The 18,551-nt window shown below is 38.4% G+C and overlaps 1 protein-coding gene across 1 annotated transcript; it reads left to right on the top strand.

The window, feature by feature from the left end:
* Positions 1 to 6,002: 6,002 nt before the first annotated feature.
* On the top strand, positions 6,003 to 9,629 carry LOC109410571 (ionotropic receptor 75a). Its single transcript, XM_062850193.1, has 11 exons — positions 6,003 to 6,312; positions 6,374 to 6,543; positions 6,601 to 6,930; positions 6,996 to 7,129; positions 7,192 to 7,362; positions 7,424 to 7,868; positions 7,929 to 7,970; positions 8,143 to 8,310; positions 8,377 to 8,459; positions 8,525 to 8,664; positions 8,729 to 9,629. Exons 1-11 carry the CDS (start codon positions 6,174 to 6,176, stop codon positions 8,830 to 8,832), a joined length of 1,926 nt encoding a protein of 641 aa, XP_062706177.1. The 5' UTR covers positions 6,003 to 6,173; the 3' UTR covers positions 8,833 to 9,629.
* Positions 9,630 to 18,551: the final 8,922 nt, after the last annotated feature.

The raw sequence follows: 18,551 nt of genomic DNA, 5'->3' as shown, positions 1-18,551 counted from the left end.
TTGGAATAGAATAGACATTGGCGTAACTAGGATTTTTTCCTGGAGGGGGCCTAGGGGGGGGCCTGACTTGAGATGAATTTTAAGCGGGATGGGCGCCCGATATGTGAATATGCAAATCGGTATTGTAGTTTTGAGTAATCAAAATGACTGTTTCAGATTTGTTCATAGTTTCGTAAACTATATGAGTACGAACAATTCCTCCAAGATTATTTTCCATAGCTTGCTTCAGTGATTCCATCATGGCTTCTTCCATAAATTCAATCAAGAATTCATCTAGGGATTCCACTAGACATATTTTCGGGGATTTTTCCTGGGATATCTTTAGAGGATCCTCCAGTAATTGTTCCAGTGCTTTTTTCGAGGTTTTCTTCAGGAATGTCTCCAGAGATCCTTCAAGGTATTTTTGAAGGTATTCAGAGATTTCTACATCGATTTCTCCATATATGCCTTCCAGAATTCCACTAGAGATTGCTCCAATAATTACATCTGGAATGATTCGAAGTATTTCTGCAGGAATGTATTCCAGAAATTCTTTTAGTAAATTTTACTTAGAGTTTCTAAAAAAATACTCCAAGAATTGCTTGAAAAATTTGTACAAAAAAACCTTTAGGGATCCTAGTATTCCTTTAACAATTACTGCAGACATTGATTTCTTCATTTTTTTTTATCCAGGAATATTCCTACAAAAATTCTTCCAGGTATTCGCTAAGAAAGCTCTCCTGTGATTCGATAAAGAGTTCCTCATGGGTTGCTTTCGGAATTCCTCATCGGGTTTCTTCAGAAATTACTTCAAGAGTTCCTCCAGGGATTAACCGGAATTTTTTTCTGTTATTCTTTCAAAAACAAATTCCGGGATTAATTTAAACATTTCTGCAAGAACTCTTGTTTGGATTCCTTCAGAAACTCCCGCAGGAATTAATCCAGGATTTCCCCAGGAATTTCAGCGGTTTCTTCAGTATTTCCCCTGAGAATTCTTCAGAAATTCCTCCTGGAATTTCCTCAGAAATCGAACTTTGTATTTCATCAGGAATGAATCTTGAGATTCCTCCAGGAACTCCTCAAGGAATTTCTTCGGAAATTCCTCCCGGATTTTTTTGAAGATTTATTCCTGGTATTCCTTCTGGCATTCCTCTAGGATTTCATTCAGGCATTTCTGCAGAGACTCCTGCAACAGTTCTACCAAGAATTTCTCCAGGAAGAACTCCAGGTATTTCCTCAGGAATTACTTCAGAAATTTATTCAAGAATAGATCCAGGATTTCTTCCATGAATTCCTCCGAAAATTCTTCCAGGGTTTCCTCCAAGAATTAATCCAGGAATATCTTCTCTAGGGTCTCCTCTGCACATTCCTCCAGGATTTATTTCATGGATCCCTCCAGAAATTCCACCGATGATTCCTGCAGTAATTCTTCCAGAAAATCCTCCTGGAACTCCACCAGAAATTCCTTTCTGAATTCCTCTAAAAATTTCTGGATTCCTTCCCGAATTCCTCTAGAGATTCTTCCAGGAATTCATTCAGGGATTCTCAAGGTGTTCATTTAGGGATTCCTCCTGGAGTTCTTCCATGAATTGAATAGTTCCACGGAATTTCCCCAAGATTTTTTTTATAGAGATTTGTCCAGCAATTCCTCCTGAGGTTCTTCCAGAAATTGTTTTAGGGATTCCTGCAGGTTTCTTTTGAAACGAGGTGGTCAATACTATCAGTGCCGGGCCGATTCAAGACGCAAGATTTCTCCGGCAATCCCAGGGCACATTTCTCGATACAAAAACACTACACCAAGAACTTTCACCCAGGGATTCTTCCAAGTAATTCTCTAGAAATTCCTCTAAGGATGCCTCCAGGAATTCCTCAAGAGGTTTCTTAAGAATTACCCTAAGAATCTTTTCAGAAAGTCCTCCAGGAATTGAATAAGGAACTCCCATAGGAATTCCTTCAGAAATTATTACTGCAATTCCTTCAGGAATTCCTCCTCAAATTCCTCCAAAAATTCCTCTGGGAATTCCTCTAGAAATTTCTTGAGAAATTTCTCTTGGAGTTTCTTCAGAAATTTCTCTTGAAATTTCTGCAGAAATTTCTTTTGGAATTTCTTCAGAATTGCGGAAATTGCTTCAGGGATTCCTCCAGGGATTTTTCCAAGATTTTTTCCAGGGAGTCTTCCAAGAATTTCTCCATAAATTTCTCTAAGGATTCCTATAGGAATTTTTCAAGAGGTTTCTTCAGAATTTTCTCCTGGGAGTTTCTCCATGGACTCATCCCGGGATTTCCCCAGGAATTCATTTAGAGATTGCTCCGGGAGTTCTTCTAAAGCTCCCTCCCAGAATTTTTCTAAAAACTCCACCAGGAACTCATCTAAAAATTTATCCAGAGATTGCTCCAGGCATTAGTCCAGGAATTTCTCCAGGGATTCTTTGAGGAAGTTCTCCAGGGTTTCCTCCAGGGATTTCTTAAGGAATTTCTCGAGAGATTCCTCCTGGAATTGATACAGGCATGTCTCCAGGAATTTATCCAGGGGTTCCTCCAGGCATTCCTTCAGAGATTTATATAGGGATTCCTCCAGGCATTCCTCCAGGATTCCTTCAGAAATTACTACCGCAATTTCTCCAAGAATTTATCTAGAAAATCCTCCAGGGATTCATTAAGAAATTATCCCAAGAATTCCTCCCGGAGTTTATCCAAGAAATAATCCAATAATTCTTCCTGAAATTCCTGAATGAATACCTTCTGAGATTTCTCTAGGAATTCCTTCAAATATTTTTTCAGAAATCCTCCAGGAAATCCTCAAGGGATTCTATTAAAAATTTCCCCAGAAATTCTTTCCGGAATTTATTCTAGAATTATTCCAGGTATTCCTCCTGGCATTCTTCCAGGATTTTATCCAGGCATTTCTCCAGGGACTCCTCCAGGAGTTCTACCACGAATTTCACAAAAAAATACCCCAGGTATTTCTTCAGCAATACCTCCGGGAATTTATTCAGGAATGGATCCAGGAATTCGTACAGCAATTCCTTAAGGGATTCTTCCAGGAATTCCTCCAGAAATTCCACCGATGATTCCTCCAGTAATACTTCCAGAAATTACTTCTGAAATTGCTCCTGTAATTCCTCCAGAAATTCCTCTGGAAATTTCTCCTGGAACTCCATTAGAAACTCCTCTCAGAATTCCTCTAGGAATTTCTCTAGGAATTTATTCAGAAATTCCTCCATGGATTCCTTCCAGAATTCCTCTAGAGATTCTTCCAGGAATTCATTGAAGGATTCCTCAAAGAATTAATTAAAGGATTCCTCCTACAATGAACAGTTCCATGGAGTTTCCCCAGGATTTCCTATAGAGATTTATCCAGAAATTCCTCCTGAGATTCCGCCTGGAACTTGCCCGGAAGTTCCTCCAGGAATTCCTCCTAAGGTTCCTCCAGAAATTTGTAGCAGGGATATCTGCAGGGTACTTTCCAAGAATTCCTCCAGGGATTTTCCAAGAATTTCTGTAGAAATTTCTCCAAGAATTTTTGCTGGAATTCCTTAAGAGATTTCTTCAGAAATACCCCAGGAATTCCTTCAGAAAGTCCTTCGGGAATTCATATAGGAATTCTTTCAGGAATTTCTCAGAAATTACTACCGCAATGTCTCCAAGGGCTCCTCCAGAAGATTTACCGCAGGTATTTCTTCAGAAATTGATCCAGGAATCCCTCCAGGAATTTCTTCGGAAATTCCTACAGCACTCTTCCAGAAATTTCTGCAGGAAATCCTTCAGAGATTGCTTCCGATATTCTTTCAGGAGATTCTTCAGCAAATTCTATAGGAATTTCTGCAAGGGACTCCTCCGGAAGTTCTTGCAGGTTTCCTCGAGGAATTAATCCATGAATTTTAACTCCTCTAGAAATCAGTCCAGAAGTTATTTTACGGGTTCTTCTAGAAATTCCACCAGGAATTCCTCCAAGAATATACCAGAAAATCCTGTAGGGATTCCTCTAAGGATTCTTCCGTGAGATTCCTCCAGTAATTCCTCCAAGAATTACTCCTGGAATTCCTCCAGAAATTTCTCTGGGAATTCTTCTAGAAATTGATCTTGGAATTTCATCAGAAATTTCTCTAATGCTCCAGGCGTTACTCCCGGAACTTCTCCAGGGATGCCTCCTTCAGAAATTTCTTCATTAACTTCTCCAGGGAATCCGGCAGGAATTTATCCAGAAAATTTTCTAGGATTTCTTCCAAAAAAACATCTAGGAATTGCTGAGAAAATTTGCTTTTGATTTCACAAAAAAAATGTGTCTATGATGCTTCGTTTTAGAGTTATGATTTTTCAAAGTAGGTGGTGTCTGTGGAAAATGTTTGTTTTTCACTAGAGTTTTCCGGAAAATTAGGCGACCCTGATTTTTTTAGTTTAGGGCCTGAATGTTGGCAATCGAAATAGGATTGCGGGCCCCTATTCTGTTAGAGCCCTATAAATGTGCATTAATACTAGGAGAATATTTACAAGTTAAAATAGCACATTTAGCACAAAAATAAAACTTGTAATATTCTCCCGGATTTCCTCCAGAAATACATATTGGAATTCCTCCTGTGGTTTCTCGAAGAATTCCTCCTGGGATTCCTCCAGGATTGCATCCAGAAATTTCTCCAAGGATTAATCTTAAAAAAATTCTAGTAATTTCTACAGGGATTTCTGATGCGGATTCTTCAGACTTTTTTCCTGAAATTCCTCGCATAATTGCTCTTCGGACTCCTCCAGCAATTCATCCAGGGATTCCTCCAGGTATACTTTCAGAAATTATTCCAGGGATTCCTGCAGGTATTGCTCCGAGATTTCTTGTGATGATTACTTCCGAAATTTCTCTCGGGATTTTTTCAAAAATTTATTCAGCGATTAGTTAAAAAATTTCAGTATTCCGTTCATAATGTTTTTCAGGGATTCACCCCAGGTTTTTTTTTGGATTACTTGTAGATTTTTTGAATAATTTGAAGGATTTCTAGAGGAATTCGTCCAGCGATTTGTATTGAAATTCTTTTAGATAATTTTAGAGGGACACAGAAGTCAAGAAATTCTCCAATAAGTCATCCCTAAATTCTTTCACAATTATCTCATGAATACCAAGTCTTTCACAAGTCCAATCATGAATACCTTCAAGATTACCCCTTGCAGCACCAGCTTTTTAATATATTAAAACTTCCTCAATGACCATTTGAATTTGTGCGTTGTTTGATAGACGCAAAAATACCCCTGGTCCACGAAATAAAAGAAATTATTTATTATGTGACATCTATTCTCACTAGGGATTCAAAAACTTTTGCTGCTGGAATTCCATTGCAAATTCAACCAGATTTTTTTCCCACATGATACTTGAATTCCATAAAGAAGCACTTAACCGAATTTTGCAGCAACACTGCTAGGAGATTCAAAGATTCTTAAAGATACTCATCAAGGAATTCCTGGAAATTATCATTTAGATTCAATTTCTCATCGATTTAAAAAAGAAGATGTACAAAGTATTGATTTTTATATAATTCTGGTTATATAAAATTTCAAAACAAAACTAACTTATTACATAGACCATTTTGGACAATGATCTTGTAAAGAGTGACAAGTTGAGAATTGTCTCTAATAACTGTCAATATAAACACATATTATGCCAAATAAATGTCTATTATAGGTCTATGTTTGTCACCACGACTGTGGTTTTCAGATTTTTTCTAATTTCCATATATGAAGTCATGAAAAATTTCTGGGGGGGGGGGGCTGGCGGATTCTGGGGGGGGGGGGCCTGGCTCCCCTGGCCCCCCCTCTAGTTACGCCAATGAGAATAGAATATAATAGTTAATCACTAGGAAAAAAAGGATTCAACGAAAGTCAACTACTGTCCCGCCTTACTCTAACAATTGAAGCTGTGGGGATTACAACGCAGGGCTTTCCAAAACACCAACAGTAAAGTACACCTGCTTACATTTGATTTTCCACCTTAACAAGTAACCTTGAAGAACAAATTGAACAACTGAACCGGATGGTAACAACTCGAAACTTCCTTCTCAGTAAAACCTAAATCAACATGAGAGAACATACTTTCTTAGAAACGATTTCCAGTAATGCATCCAACAATCAATCATCCTTTCAAAACGAATCGTCCAGAATCATCAGCTCTATAAATTACGAAATCGACGGAAACGTGCCACTCAAACGGCATAATGTGGCCCCATCCACTTTTCCTGGGGATTTTCCTCTGCCCACACATAGATGCCTTCAACACGGATTTCATAGTCGACTTCCTCAAGGTGAAACAGTCCAAAAGTGCGGTATTTTTCCATTGCGGTGACGATGTGGAGTGTTAGTATGGGAGTTGGGTTTGGGCTTTCCGCAATAAAATATCAAGGATTTGATTTTCCAGCTTACAGAATGTATCGGGTGATGATGGAAATGAATCTTTCACTGAGGTTCATCAACATAGGAAAGAGTACACATTTGGAGGTGTTGGAAGTTCTCCCACAACGGAACTACGCTAGAACGACGTGTATTTTCGATTGTAGTTGCGGTGGATCTTTGGAACTTTTGAAGAAGGTTTGGGAATGCATCTGATTGGTTAATCGACAGATGTTCACATCTTCTCGAGCTTAGTTTTCAGAGCAACGATTCTTCAATACTACCTACAGTTGGTTATTTCTTGACGACGATGGTTCCTCTGGTGATGGAAGAGAAATTCTTTCGAAATTAGAAGGCATACAAATAAATTCTGACGTGACTAGTGTGAAACAAATCACTTTCGAAAATGAAACGTCGTACGAACTACAGGATGTGTACACCATCGGGAAACATTTGTGTAAAGATGTGTATCATACCACATATGGTCAATGGAATGCAATAGATGGATTAGTATTTGTTCCGAATTATAATCGATACTACACGAGAGGTAATTTTGGAGGGCTACAATTACGAGGTACGACTGTAGTAAGTTTTGGAAAAGAAACTGATAAAACTGAATATGAAAACATTAAATTTATGCATTTTTATAGATTGATCGAGATAATGTTACGGGTGCTGATGTAGATAGCATCCTATCTATTCCTGGAAGTGAACCAGGGATTGTAGTTTTCGTAAAGTATCATTACGCGTTGTTGGATTTTCTGCGGCATTATCATAACTTCAGGTATTTTTTCAAAAAATGTTCTTCAATTTCATTGTTCAATCACGCATGGTACCCGATTTCAGTATCAAATATCGCGTGGCACGAGGTTGGGCTGGTCGTCTCAAAACAGGATATCGACTAGGTATGTTAGGAATTCTTGGACGTAACGAGGCGGACGTTGCGGCAACTGGTATATTTCAAAGAATTAACCGACATGCTGAGTTCGATATCATTCATCAGAGTTGGGAGTTTAGGTAAGAGTGCCCAATGGAACTTGAGCAACCACAGCAATCACATATATCCATGATTTTCCAGGGCAGGATTTATCTATCGTATAACACCGGAACTATCGAACGCCGCTGGCGGTGGAGATTTCTTCAAACCGTTCGACAGTTCCGTTTGGATTGCGACGTCGTTAATGGTACTGCTGATTGTAGTCATTTTGAAACTTTCGGGATTTTTGATTTTCAAAACATTTGAAAATGAGCTGAATCTCTCGTGGGCGGCATACATTGTGGTCGTCATTGGGACCATTTCACAACAGGGTATTCCGGGTAAAATTTCGAGAATATTCTCCGTAAAAATAGTTCTCTCTTCTTTGCTCATGCTGGTGTTGGTCGTCTACAACTACTACACGTCAGTAGTGGTGGGAGGGCTGCTCAGTTCTCCCGGAATGGGACCGGAAACAGTTAGGGAGATTATCGACAGTCCCTTGGTTGTGTCATTTCGGGACATCGGATATCATAAAATTTTATTCAGAGTAAGCAAAATAGACAACATAACTAACTATTAACGAAATTAATATAAATTTTATTCTCAGGAAACAAAAGTGCCAATCATACGAGAACTGTATGATAAAAAGGTAAACTTTCTCAGTCCATAGTTTTATTCTTCGTACAGAATTTGAAGTTCCAGTTTCAACAAACTTCATTTGTTGGATACTCGTTTGTGCTGACTACTTCAGTTGTGCTCCGCGCACCTCAGAGTTTGAAACCCCCTGTGCTAGATCTATTAGTATTTTCAATTCACAACAGGTAAAACCTTCACGCGAGGGAAAGGATATGCTTGCGGTGTACTCGGATATTGTCACAGCCGTTCCTTTTCTGAAACGTGGCGGATATGCGTTCCATTGTGAAATGACCGAAGCCTTTCAGGAAATTGCCTACGAATTCGACGCCAATGATATTTGCGAGCTTCGTACGGTATGTTGCCAATGCTTCAAAGACGACAAATGAGATGTTCAAATGTATTCGTTGTTTCTTCGACAGGCAAATGGGTTGTTCAACGACTTGAGATTAATGAGCTTTGTGCTGCCAAAGCGAAGCATGTACACTGAGATGTTTCGAATTACGTAGGACTTACTGGAACTTGATATCTAGTAAGTGTTTTAGCTATTTAAGTGACTCTTAATTTCAGAATGATGCGTATTCAGGAAGTCGGACTGATTAAAAGGACTCTAAAGATTTACAAAATTGAGAAGCCAATATGTCAATCAGGAGGAAGAGTTAACCCAGTGGAGTTCTTCGGAGTATCCACTGCTTTCACTGTTCTGGGCGGTAATAACTAATGGCCTGGTTTCAACTATTTCTTCGTTGATTTAATTTTTCATTATACTTTCAGTTGGAATGGCGTTGTCAATAGTAATAGTTGTTGCAGAGTCGATTAGTGTCAGAAAATCTAAAAAGGCTGAGAAAGACAACAAAATATTCAAACAACGACGATGAAACATGGCAACTCTATCCTGTAACGAATAAACAATTGGGCTGACAAGCTCCATTTGCAAATGATTGACCCCCTTTTTTGCAAAGGCTGAGACATGGTAAAACAACTTCCAACCGATCAGCAAGGCTTTTAGTTGGAGAGAACCGTTGCATACACCAGAGATCCCTTAGGTACAACAGCTTACTACCGCAGACAGCGTGTGGACAGAATCCAGAACAGCCGCTCCTAAACTACACACTTTATGATTATGTTTCCCTTATTTACTTCAGTAATTTTATTGCGCATTATTATTACTGTTACATGGTTCCGTTTCGCCCCTCCTAGGCTCGCCTCGGCCGGTCAGCCAACCTGCCATGCCTCCCAGCTGCGTTATGAGTATTAGTCTATTATGTCTCCCTTTAGGGAACCTGATCGACATATGGGACACAGTGTCTCCCGTCTGATCGGACATCATCGTACAGGGGGTGTCCACGAAAAATAAAGAATTATTTCCAAACCTTTTCGATTGCTTCTTATAACGTCTACGCTTTCTGATTGTAAAAAGGAATCGGAAGATTCAACGTTTGTGAGAAGCTCTCGTAAGTTCCGCAACCAAAGCTTGTTTACAGACCCTATTCCCAGCCTTTTTACTTCACGTGACACGTAATTTTGACATTCAAGTGCTCTTTGGGGAGAATGTAACGAATTTGTTGTGTAATGTGAGGAATGAAAAGTAAGAAATGAGCGAATAGTTTTTGAAGATTTTTTGTTCGGTGTGCATTATTAGATGCGGAACGTGCATAGTGGTTCATGCGTGACGAAAGTAAGGTACCCCGGGGCAAGTGGGACCTAAAAAAATGCTAGTTTGGTTTTGTCAAGCCAAAAAATTCTAAACATAAATAATTTTATAATTCCAATGGTTGTAAAAGACATTGTTGGTATATTTCTTCTTATTAACGGGCATTAAAACTATTTCAAAATTTTAAATTTCTGTATATTATGCATATAATGAAAAATGGAGCAGATCTTCATTTACACCGTATCACGGGGCAAGTGGGACCTATTCGGATTTTTTTGTACAAATGGCTTAATATAGTTGCTGCATATATGTAAGGTAGCATATATTACAAATATCTTATGCGAATAACTATGTTTGGCGATTTATGTTGGAAAAGTTTTGTGGTATCGTGCATAAATTACGTAACACATATAATAACGAATCACTGAGAAAAAAAATAATTTAACACTAGCAGCTCGTGCAAAACAATTTGATTTTATTTATACAAAAAGCGCACACAAGTTAAATGCCGAAAGATTTCAAAACTTACTTTTCATAGTACGTAGTTAATGAGTCTTGCCAAAAGATTTTTCAAGATTTACAGATGTTATGTTTTCGCTTACATAATTTAACGATCATTAAATAAAGATTTTTAAATCGTGAACTACGAATAAGTCGTTTTCCAATTTTTTCATACTTTATGGCAGGTTCCTTAACATTCAGAAAAACTCATTATGCAGCGAAAAACGAAAAAAAAAAAATTGAATTTGCTTGAACGAAAATATGAAAATAGATGATTTCAAAAATATATGTTCTACCAAAACCTTTACCATTTTAAACAATGTCTTCATCATCAGAATATAAGTAGATAAGTATAATTCAACGATTGATTACTTAAGGCGCCGATTTTTACTTCACTTTTGTGTAAATTCCTACTTAGGCTGAAGAAAGCGAGATCAAACTATGAAATTGTTTTATTTACTCTCATAGGTCTCACTTGCCCCAGAAGTTGAAATGCACTGGGGCAAGTGAGAGCAGTTAACAAAAGGTGATAAATGAGAATAAGTTACAGTTTTTTCGCCTAAAATAATTTGCAAGCACTCCAAATATTATCCTGAAACCGAAAAAGTTTTACTTTATTTGTTATTCTATATTAAAACGATGAATGTAGTTGAGTACGTTAATCTCACTTAGTGAATTGAAAATAACATATGAACAACAATAACATATATGGTCTCTTTATGGTGAGAACAATAGCAATTTTTGAATTCAAAGTATCCGTTGGTGTGGTACCTATGTTTTCTATGAAGAATGTTTACCTTAAAACTAACAAATAAAAAAAATATAGCTGTAGGTCTCACTTGCCCCGGATTCTCACTTGCCCCGGGGTACCTTATATTACAATTTTAATTTTTGTGTTAAATGTGCTATTTTAACTTGTAAATATTTCCCTAGTATTAATGCATATTTATAGGGCTCTGGCAGAATAGAGGCCCGCAATCCTATTTCGATTGCCAACATTCAGGGCCATTTCGGGCCGTGATTAAGTACTAGAGATGTAAACCTTTCCCTGGCACAGACTTCAAGTTATAGAACTCTAGTGATGAAACCCGAATCGGGATGCCCCCTTAGGATTAAAAATTCCTAGACAAAACACAAGCTATGAAAGCAACTAATGCTGCGAACGAAAGGCAACCTGCCAGAGAAAATACTATTACAGGATTGACTGATGGACCAACAACATTAATGAAACCTCGTCATCCTGTCATCGGAAATTGTTATCCAGTAGGGTAACAGGGCAAAATACACAGCGCAACATTTTTTTGTCTCAAGAGCAAACTTATGTGTCTCCGAAGGATTTTGGGCCGCTGAATCCGAATCCGGGCTCAGATTTGCTCTAACACGTCACAATTTTGAGCTATACCTCAATTTATAGGGCAAAATATGCGATTTTTGGCTTTTTTGACTGCTAGCCATTAAGCATGGAAATATTTTTTTTAATCAATCAAAGGATAAATTGGCCAATTAACATCTAAATTAACGACTCAGGCAAAATATTTCGTTTTACCAAATCAAATTTGATAGTTTTAAGCGATTTCTGTTAGGTACGATATTTCCCATACAAGTCACCCTCCAAAAGTTGCATGCAAGTTTACATACTAACATAAAATGCTTAAATCTCTCAAATTTGATTTGATAAAACGAAATATTTTGCATGAGTCGTTGATTTAGATGTTAATTGACCAATTAACCTTTTGATTACTTAAAAAAAATATTTCCTTGCTTAATGGCTTGCAGTCAAAAAAGCCCAAAATCGCATATTTTGCCCTATAAATTGAGGTATAGCTCAAAATTGTGACGTGTTAGAGCAAATCTGAGCCCGGATTCGGATTCAGCGGCCCAAAATCCTTCGGAGACACATAAGTTTGCTCTTGAGACAGACCAAAAGCTAGTTTTTGTTACGCTGTGATATATGTTTTGTGTTATATTAGTCCAATTTTGATGCCCTGATTTATTACGCATTTATAAGGTTCCACTACAATATGCTTCATTTTAATATGTATTTGTAGTGCTTCATTATTTTTTCGTAATAATGGCGCCCAACGTCGGCACGGGTATTGGTAGGGCCCATTTTACTTTCGAAAGACGAGTACGTGCAATTAGAAGCAGAAACGGAATTGCTGAGACTTGAACGAGTTGAAAAGTATATGCCAGGTGATCTTGTAGGTCAACTGAGCATTTCACAATACTTCCAAAATAGGCCAGTAATAAAAATGATTAAAGACTGGATGAAACCTGTGGAGAACCATGATGTTCCCTACAAGTTGCACAAAATAACTCGCGCAGATTGGGAAGTCGAAGGTCCCACTGTTCATCAAGAATCAATCAATTTTTTTACAGATGGCTTAAAAGTTGGAATAAAAATGGGAGCAGGAATCTACGGCCCTGGAATACAAATTTCAGTGGTGATGGGACACTATCCTACGGTGTTTCAAGCAGAGATTCTTGCTATTTTGAAATGTGCTAATATCTGCCTTAAGAGAAAATACAGATATGCAAATATTTGTATTTTCTCAGATAGTCAAGCTGCACTAAAAGCATTGTGCGCTTACAAATGCACTTCAAAGCTTGTCTGGGAATACATTGTTTCACTGCGCAGGCTGTGCCAAGGGAACTCAGTAAACTTATACTGGGTTCCAGGTCACTGTGGCATTGAAGGAAATGAAATGGCAAACGAGCTTGCTAAAAGTGGTTCCAATTTACAATTTACTGGCCCAGAACCATTCTGCGGTATATCACCTGAAATGCTGGGCTGCGCAGAGGGTGATATCCAATGGGATGGATGTCAAAGATGGCAATCAGTCAAAACGATTTATAACATCAAATGCTTATAAAACCAAAAAAGCTCTTAGAGCTTAACAAGAGAGCTCTATGTACATACATTGGCTTAGTAACTGGACACTGCCCGAGCAGGTATCACTTGAAACATATTGGCCAGATTCAGAGTGATATATGTCGTTTCTGTAATACGGAACGTGAAACCTCGGTACATCTGCTTTGCAGTTGTGGTGCTTTTTACACGTGCAGGCAAAGATTTCTAAATAGTGGTTGCTTGCAACCCAGTGAGATCTGGTCTGCAGAACCTGGGAAGGTCTTGGAGTTTATAAATTCCATTGCACCTGACTGGGAGACGACGCGTCGTGGCAGAAGCTGATTGCTCGACACATGGTAATTAGCTGGCTAGATGCGAATATCAAAACGGGACATGCCACAAAAGTTCAGCTTATTGGACGCAGTGGCTTAATTTCCCCAAAAGGGGACGAAAAAAAAAACGCTAAATAAATAAATTAGATACAATCATTACGGTTGCTTATGTTGTTTAACTCAAAACCGCAAAAACGATATTATTACGGCTGTAGACTCCATGTTGTATATTGCGATTCTGAATATCTCGAAGCTATGTCATAGTCTCTTATCATATTCTGTGAGCTCCAGTAAGTATAATAGACTATGCAACATAGCTCTATATAGCCAAAACATTAACTTCAATTGCTGTTGATACTAGATCCAAACATCATAATAGTTTCCGCCACCTTCATGCTTCAAAAAACCCTGTTATGTATACGTTGCAGAGCTAGCGGCCATATATTACACCTTAGAGTACATTAGCACTCTTCCACCTGAGCAGTACTTCATTTTTACCTACAGTCAAAGCTCTCTGGAGGCTGTTCGGTCAATGAAACTGATGAAGCACTTAGCGTACTTCCTGAATGGAATGGTGCTTTATCCAAACGCTCATACATCATCACTATAGCTTGGGTCCCTTCACATCGCTCAATTCCAGGCAATGAGAAAGCGGATTCTCTGGCTAAGGTGGGCGCTAACGAAGGCGATATTTACGAGCGTCAAATCGCCTTCGATGAATTTTTTACATTGGCCCGTCAGGAGACCTTGATCAGCTGGCAACACAAATGGAGAGATGGGCAGAATGGTTGCACTCCATCATTCCACAGGTGTCGAAGAAGCCATGGTTCAAAGGGTTGGATTTAGGCTGCGATTTCATTCGTGTAATGTGTCAGCTGATGTCCAACCACTATTTGTTGAACGCACATACCTTCCGTATTGGGCTCTCGGAAAGCAATCTCTGTGTCTGCGGCATGGCTTACATGTCGTGTGGGGATGCAATGAGTATCATGAGGTCAGATCTGAGCTGCATGAAATTCTTCGGGTTCGAGGAAAACAACAGAAACCCGTTAGAGAAGTGTTGGCAGTCCTTGATTTGGAATACATTTACCAGTTTTTGAAACGTGTCGATGTCAGAGTTTGATGTAGTACGTTCCTTGTTTTCGTTGTCCGCCTATTGGTATTGTCGTTCGCCCCTGTCTGTCGTCGCCCCCCTTCCGTTTGTTCTCTTCTTGTCGTTATCTACCGATAAGTTCCTTTCTTTTTGATTCCATTACAGATATGAACTATTTGTCCCATCAATGTTTTTAGTATAAGTTAGCAAATAATTTAGTTTTAAACCCATAAATCCCTTCTCCCCATTTTTTTAAATTTTTTTTCCAATCCTTAACATCGAAACAGCCGCGAGTACTTCGGCTTCCCAAACTAACATAGTATTAAGGCAGTTAAAAAAAAATGTTAATTGTAAAATCAATTTAAAGCAAAAGATTTCGGCTCAGTTATGCCCATGTGGCGCCCGAGCCTTCCAAATAAACGAATAAGTAAAAAATAAATAAAATCGTAATAGTTTGGATGACCCCAGCTGATCTGATGATGTCCAATGAACATTCAGAAGATGTTCTGGACATGGTAGATTACATATCGTAGCTTTGTATAATGAAAAAAGTTACACCCGTAGACTTTAGGATCTAAACTTAAGATCAGTTTGGGCGACCTGGTATATCCCGACTGATCTGATACTGCCTATCGAACTTCCAGAAGGCTTACTTTTTTTCTATCTGTATTAACGAGATTTTTAGAATGAGTGTATAACTGACAATGAGGAAGATTACAAGTTGTAGTCGAAATACGCGTATCTGTCCAAGGATAAGCAATTAGGGCGGAATTAAAAGGTACGAAACTGATTACACTCATTCGAAGAAGGTATTCTGCTTAGAAGAGGGTTCGAAAAGTCGGTACGAGATTTTTAGCCCTAGGCTAGTTCATCTCGGGACCCAAGCTTTACTTCCCGAATGAAGAAATCACATTTTGCGAGTTTGTCGGGAGTGGGACTCCATCCCAGGTCCTCGGCGTGATAGTCAAGTGTTCTAACCATCACACCAGGTCCGCTCCACGAGAAGAGTTACTGGGCAGGATGGACTACAAACCGTAGCTTTGTATAATGAAAGAATTTACCGTTTCACCCGTAGACTTCACGATCACGAACTCAGGAACATTTTGGATGACATAGGATATTCCGATTGATCTGACATCGTCTATTGAACTTTCAGAAGACTTACTGGACATGATAAACTACAAATCGTAGCTTTGTATAATGAAATAAGTTACCGTTACACCCGTAGACTGTAGGATGTTTGGAACAGTTTGAATGACCTGGGATATCCAGAAAAAGTATTCTGCATCACATTCTAGCTTTTGTATGCTGTCGAGCACCAACGCTACAGAAATACGAGAAAACAAACTGTATTATAACGCTTAGGAAAAAATCATGTTTCAAAGGGTTAAAGTATAAAAGATTGATCGTCTCTTGAAATGCATTTTTTTTGTCATGTACACCCCTTTATGACTAACCGATACGAAAACAGAAGCAGTCCGACTGGAGCTTAGTCTAATACACCTGTTTCGCTGTTCTTGCGCAGAAAATTTTCCCCTCTGACCAGACAACGACGACGACGGTGGGAAATGAGATCATGTCTACGTAGGTACTAGCGTAGATAAACGCGACGACCACGGTGACGACGGCTCGCACAAACGGCAGGCAGGCGCAGGACTCTGCGGCAGCCGCTTGCTCGCGCTGCGCTAATTATTGGTTATAGAGATCTAGGCACGGCGCGTAGCTGTTTTACTCATCATCGGAGGTTATTGCATTTATAATGAGAAAAAGAAAACTCACCACCTTGGCCGGATCGAATGCTACGCCAGCTGCATGGATGGGCTTCCATTATAAGGTAGGTGAGTGGGTAATACGCACCATAAAGGCTTGGGTGGAATCGTGGAATCCTATAGGCTTGGGGATGGGACGATCGCAGCTTGGGGGCTCCCAGGATGAAGCTCACGCTAACTTGGCTAAATTTTACGACCAACGGCTTAATCTCTACGTGCAAACCGTTACGCTTCTTTAGTGTTATTGTGTATTTTTTAATTATTCGAGCTTATGTTTCTCAGCTGATCGCCACGCAGTAGTGGTGTGGGTTTCAACGGCATCATTTGTGAGTTTGAAAGACATAATATTATTAATTGCTTCACTAAAGATTCTATTTTACGACTGTTTGCGATGGTGGTTTGCAAAATGCATCGATTCTAGGTCAATTCCGCCGTTGCGAAACTAGGTTGAAAGCGAATGAAACCCTTTACTGGGTAATATAGTGACTGTTTTCCATAAATAAATAAGTGGTACTATTTAGGGGAACGGTACCCATCTAAGGAGTTTCTAAAGATAATGTTTCAGGCATTTATCTCGAAATCCATCCAAAAATTAGGACCTTTCGTCCAAAAATCTTTCTTGGAGAATTTACAAGAGCTGTTTCTGGGAAGCTTGAAAGGCATAGCTTTTAAGGTTTTTTTTTGGATTCCTTCAAGGATTTTTTGGGATTTTTTCTAGTATTGTTTCTTCAATATTAAGTGCATTTTTGTAAAATTTCTGAAAAGATTCTTGGAGGAATATTTGAAACAATTCTTGCAGAAATCCCCAAAATAATCCTAGAAGATATTCATCCTCAAGAAATTCCTAAAATTCTAAATAAGTCTCTAGTTATTTTTTTAAACAAGTCCGAGCAGAAATGTCTAAAAAATCTCTGGAGGAATTTCTGAAAAAATCTCCAGTACAATCCTCGTTGGTATCCCAAAAGGTATTTTGAATGAATATCTGGAGAGATATCTGCAGAAATCCCAGGAAAATACAAGGAATCTCAGGAGGAATTTCTGTAGAACTTTACTGTGAAACTTCACAGGAAACTGATGATGCATTTCCTAGAAAAGTTTATTGAGGAATTTTCAGAAAAAAAATCTGAGGAAATCTTTTTATCAAGAGGGTTTCCTGAAAGTATTCCTGGAGAAATCCACGTAAGCATTTTTTAAAGAGTAAAGAAATTTCTGGAGAAACGCCTTGGATTGGATTTTTTAAAGATTCCTCAAAAACACTCTTGAGATGTTTCTAAAAAATTATGATGCAAGGAAATAAATATTTTTGAATGTATTCCTTCAAGAATTCGAGAAGGAATTCATAGAATTATCCTTACAAGAAATGTCGGAGAAATTTCTGGGGAAATACATGCACGAATACCTGGAGGATATCCTTAAGGAATATTTGTCTGAATCACTGAAATTCTGCAAGAGTCACTGGAGAAATTCCTGCAGCATTTTATCGATGATTCCTTGAAGAAATTTCTGGACACATTCCTGCAGCAATTTTCATTAGAATCTTAAATACATGTACGAATGTTTGAAGAAGCTCTAGAAGGTTTTCTTTGAAAGAATTGATAAAGGAATCCTGGAGATATTTTCGAGGATTATTTTTCAACGAATCTCAAGAAGAATTTCAAAAATAATCCCTGGTGGAATTTTAAAAGGAATCCATGGAAATCTTCCCAAAAGACTTCCTTAAGGAAATTTCTTGGAATTTCGTTTGGGAAGATTTGAAGAAAGCACTGGAGTTACTTGAAAAATCTCTGGAAATATTTTTGAAGAAACCGCTGAAGGAGTTTCTGTAAGCAACCTTAGTGGCTTTTTGAGACCGAATTCTTGGAGTAATTTTTGAAGGAATCCATGGCGCAATTTCAAGGAAAAATCATTTAAGGATAATTTTTTGAGGCATCTAATAAAGAATTTGCGAAGGAATCTCCAGGTAAGTTTAAGATTTTTTGAAGAAATCCATGAATGATATCCTGAATGAATCCTCGTACGGATTTTTGAAAGAATCTATGGAGGATCTTCTGTGAGACCCATAGACCCTTTTCTAGTGGATTTTTCTGATAAATTTCAGGAGGATCTTCTTCTAGAGGGAATTCTGAAAGAAATTCGAAGGAATTTCTTAAGAAATCAATGGAAGATGTTTTGAAAGGAGGAAATCCGTGGAAAACTTTCTGAAAAGAATTCCTGGAGAAATTTCATAAGAATCCCATGGAGCAATTTCAGTAGAAATCTAAGGAAGACTTTATTATAGAGTTCTTAAATTAATTTCAGGAATAATTTTAAAATATTTTAAAGGAAACTACTAGTTCACTACATAAAATCCTGGAAGAGGTCCTGAAAGAAATCTTAGAAAAATCTCCGAAGGCGTTC

This window comes from Aedes albopictus, chromosome 2, assembly GCF_035046485.1.
Source record: "Aedes albopictus strain Foshan chromosome 2, AalbF5, whole genome shotgun sequence".
NCBI classification, from domain to species: Eukaryota; Metazoa; Arthropoda; class Insecta; order Diptera; family Culicidae; genus Aedes; species Aedes albopictus.
The sequence above is the reverse complement of the archived record's forward strand: the minus strand, read 5'-3'. Positions and strand labels throughout refer to the sequence as shown.

Bases quoted from the DNA above. Each gene is read 5' to 3' on its own strand.
- LOC109410571 (XM_062850193.1), top strand. From the start codon at position 6,174: ATGTGGCCCCATCCACTTTTCCTGGGGATTTTCCTCTGCCCACACATA. The intron at 6,544-6,600 runs GTTTGGGAATGC...TCTCGAGCTTAG, and splicing joins CTTTGGAACTTTTGAAGAAG to TTTTCAGAGCAACGATTCTT. The intron at 7,130-7,191 runs GTATTTTTTCAA...ACCCGATTTCAG, and splicing joins CGGCATTATCATAACTTCAG to TATCAAATATCGCGTGGCAC.